General features: G+C 46.2%; 1 protein-coding gene across 1 annotated transcript; it reads left to right on the top strand.

Annotated features, from left to right (window-relative positions):
* The first annotated feature begins 1,769 nt into the window (after positions 1-1,769).
* Positions 1,770-3,528, top strand: LOC109752808 (peroxidase A2). The gene is made up of 3 exons (XM_020311732.4): positions 1,770-2,566; positions 2,652-2,817; positions 2,906-3,528. The coding sequence occupies exons 1-3, from the start codon at positions 2,132-2,134 to the stop codon at positions 3,325-3,327; spliced, it is 1,023 nt and encodes a 340-aa protein (XP_020167321.1). The 5' UTR covers positions 1,770-2,131; the 3' UTR covers positions 3,328-3,528.
* The last annotated feature ends 286 nt before the right edge of the window (positions 3,529-3,814 follow it).

The raw sequence follows: 3,814 nt of genomic DNA on the forward strand, positions 1-3,814 counted from the left end.
ATCTCCCAGATGCAGAGGCCGGGGGTCATCCTCCTTTTAAAAAAAAAAATGTTAGCACAATAACATGGACGTTGCATGTATGGATGGGAAGACAGCCGTCGTCATCACATGGAGAAGGAAGGAAGTTTCGTCTATATATACAGCTCACACCGATCTTCTGTCTTGACGCAAGGTACTGATTGGGTTTGGAATATCCAATATATGTGAATGTTGATGCCGTCACATTCCCTCAAGAATTGCAGTCACATTCAGTCTGTTGGTTGATGAGATATTAATGGTAAGGAAGAGGAAAAATCTGGCAAGACATCCCTGCCTCTGGTTGTCCATGAGATGGATTTTTTTTTTTCAAAAGTGAGGTTAACCGTCGGCCTCTCTGTCATTCCATGCACGTAGCTATATTTATCAAAATATCGTATTCTCTCCGCTAACAAATATATGGTGTTTTGAATATTTTAATATGAACTACATACGGGTTGAAATAGTGAAATAAGTGAACAAACACACTAAAACGTGTCTATAACTCTACGAGAAAGGTGTGATAGCTCCCAGGTGCCCTTAAACCCTCTATGAACAGTAATTCAAGAAAACAGAAAAAAATTCAAAAAAAATCTGAAACTTTGCGACATCAAATATGATCAAACTTTGTAGGTTCTTGCAAGTTTCCATAACAAAATATCATGCACAGCTCCTCGAATATCGTGAGTTTCAGATTTCAGTGCTAAAAGCGCTCAAAACTTCAAGCATTGAGATCTTTTTCTTGTGAAGAGCTCCTTGAATGATTTATTTTTGCATGAAAACTTGCAAGCATCTGCAAAGTTTGATCATATTTGATGTTGGAAAGTTTCAGATTTTTTATTTTGTTTTCTATTTTTCTTTAGTATACTGTTTATAGAGAGGGTGTAGGGGCACCCGGGAGCTGAAAAACCACACTCATAACTCCACATACATCGGATTCGAAAAAAAGTTAGGACATCTTATATTTGTGAACGGAGGGAATAGCAAACATCCAAACATATATTGCAAAGTGAAAACAAGGTCTAAGATAACAAGATTTGGTTTACATGACGACTTAAACACAACATATTAATTACTAGAGTGTCATCCAAAGTGGTTGGACGTATCCCGCGCTATCATCTTTCATCGGCTCCACCCAAAGGCCATAGGCCCATGATCCTCCAGATGTTGCAAAAAGCACCACATACGGATCCATCATGTATCTCTAAAGATAACCTTCAAATAATTTTGAAGCTACTTGACAGATAAGATACATGACCTACTACCTCCATCCTGGTTTATTAGTTTCCTTTGTATGTTTTGCCAATTTTTTACCTTAAATTTAATTAAAAATGTTAATGCATGTCATAAAAATAATATAACTGAAAACTATATTTAAATACGAACTTAACGATATAATTTTTGGTGACATGCATTAATGCTTTGTTAATTAAACTTTTAGTCAAAATTTAACATAAACTACAAAGGAGACTTATAAACCAGAACGGAGGTAGTAAATACACATATGATTCAGGAATAGGCTTCGGAGAAAAATAAACCATAAATATGTACTAGTGGTCCAAAGTCCAAACTAGCTACTCCCTCCGATTCAAAAGTTGTACTAGACCTGCGACAATTAATTTAGATCGAAGAGAGTAACATATATTTACCCGGACAGGCAGAAGCATAGCTGTGATTGGATATATAGAAATCCGAAAACAATGTTTCTTCATCTCGCCACTACTTGAACACGATACACCACCCAACACATGACTGAACCGCAGACACGCGGCACATACGTTTGCAAGCATGTGAGACTAGCTATAGCTAGAGACAATATTCAGTCACGCTCACTCATTGAATCGGAAACATCAAAGAAAGTATCGTGAACAAGTTTGAAAAGTAGTCCAAGGAGCTCAACTGATTGTTCCCTCTTCTGCAAGTTGTCGATTGGGGTTGGAACGCATGCATCTATCCATCCATTCAAAACTCTATCCTACCCCGCGAAAGTATACTTACGTAAAACAAAACAACCTCGAGAATGCATGCATGTTAAAACCATCGAGTTAGAACTTGGCCTATAAATCCAGCTCCCGTTTCCTCACAGTGTTCATCACTTCATCAGCCTCTTAGCAACATGGCTTCTTCTTCTTCCTCCCCAGTCGCCCTCGGCGCCGCCACCTTGGCCGCGCTGCTGGCGGCCGTCTGCGTCCTCCACGCCGGCGGGGCGGCGGCGGCAGACCTACGCGTGGACTACTACGACTGCACGTGCCCGGACGCGTACAAGATCGTGCAGGGGGTGCTGGTGCAGGCGCACAAGTCGGACCCTCGCATCTTCGCCAGCCTGATCCGGCTCCACTTCCACGACTGCTTCGTGCAGGGCTGCGACGGCTCGCTGCTGCTGAACACCTTCAACGGGATGGAGACGGAGCAGGACGCCATTCCCAACAAGGGCTCGGCGCGCGGCTACAACGTCGTCGACGCCGCCAAGGCCGCCCTCGAGGCCGCCTGCCCCGGCGTCGTCTCCTGCGCCGACATCCTCGCCATCGCCTCCGAGATATCGGTCCAGCTGGTACGTGCTACCACCTAGCTAGTTACGTACAGTGATCGAACGGGTGCATGAGCATGATGCTAACTAAGTTGGCATGTATATGCAGTCCGGAGGACCCGGGTGGAGCGTGTTGCTGGGGAGGCTGGACGGCTTCACGTCCAACTTTTTCGAAGCCGGGAAACTACCAAGCCCCTTCGACGGCCTCAAAAACCTTAAAGAGAAGTTCAGAAACGCCACGCTCGACGATACTACCGACCTCGTCGCCCTCTCAGGTAACCAACCAAGCTCGCGCACATGCACAACGCACGTCCGAAGAGAGAATATTGGCCTTGACTCTGTTTCAACTGTGTCCCTCCCTAGGCGCGCACACTTTCGGCCGCGTGCAATGCCAGTTCGTCACGGACCGGCTGTACAACTTCAGCGGGACGAACCGGCCCGACCCGACCCTCAGCCCGGGCTACAGGACCTTCCTGTCCCAGCGATGCCCAAGGAACGGCGACGGGTCGTCCCTGAACGACCTCGACCCGACCACACCCGACAAGTTCGACAAGAACTACTTCACGAGCCTCGAGGTGAACCGCGGCTTCCTCCAGTCTGACCAGGAGCTCAAGTCAGACCCACTCGCAGTGGGGACGACGGCGCCCATCGTCGACCGGTTCGCCGGAAGCCAGGACGCCTTCTTCAAGGCCTTCGCGAATTCGATGATCAAGATGGGGAACATCAGGGTGATAACGGACCCCTCCAAGGGGGAAGTCCGGAAGCGCTGCGCGTTCGTCAATTGAGAATAGAGGATGGGGGACCACGTGCGGATATACACTACAAGTGTGGGTGTGGCATGTGATGTGTGTGTGATCATGGACGTAAGGATGAATTCATCTCCTATTGTCCAGGAATAATTGGTATGTGTGTCAACCAAATGTAAACATTTCATGCATGCATGCTTGTTGTCCGACGTGGAATAAAAGTGCAAAAAGTCATTTCAATGTTTTCGCTCAAACTGTGGGGAAGTGTTTGATTCTCACCACACGAATATGATGTGAAGCTCGGCAACCAAGTCGAGCCGTGTGGTTTGTTTGCTCTCCTTTTTCTGACTTAGCTCCCAATTTCCTTTTGAGAAGAACAACAAGAGCTCTGCCGTTTCATTATAGAAAGGGGGGATTTTTTTTTTACAGCCCACTAATCAGAAAAGCGAAAACAACAGACCACACCGGTGCCTAGAGAAGCCTCTATCGCTCAGCCACATCTCATCCTATACATCCATTCTAGCAG

Source organism: Aegilops tauschii, chromosome 1 (assembly GCF_002575655.3).
Source record: "Aegilops tauschii subsp. strangulata cultivar AL8/78 chromosome 1, Aet v6.0, whole genome shotgun sequence".
Lineage (NCBI taxonomy): Eukaryota > Viridiplantae > Streptophyta > Magnoliopsida > Poales > Poaceae > Aegilops > Aegilops tauschii.

Bases quoted from the DNA above. Each gene is read 5' to 3' on its own strand.
- LOC109752808 (XM_020311732.4), top strand. From the start codon at position 2,132: ATGGCTTCTTCTTCTTCCTCCCCAGTCGCCCTCGGCGCCGCCACCTTG. The intron at 2,567-2,651 runs GTACGTGCTACC...ATGTATATGCAG, and splicing joins CCGAGATATCGGTCCAGCTG to TCCGGAGGACCCGGGTGGAG. The intron at 2,818-2,905 runs GTAACCAACCAA...GTCCCTCCCTAG, and splicing joins CGACCTCGTCGCCCTCTCAG to GCGCGCACACTTTCGGCCGC.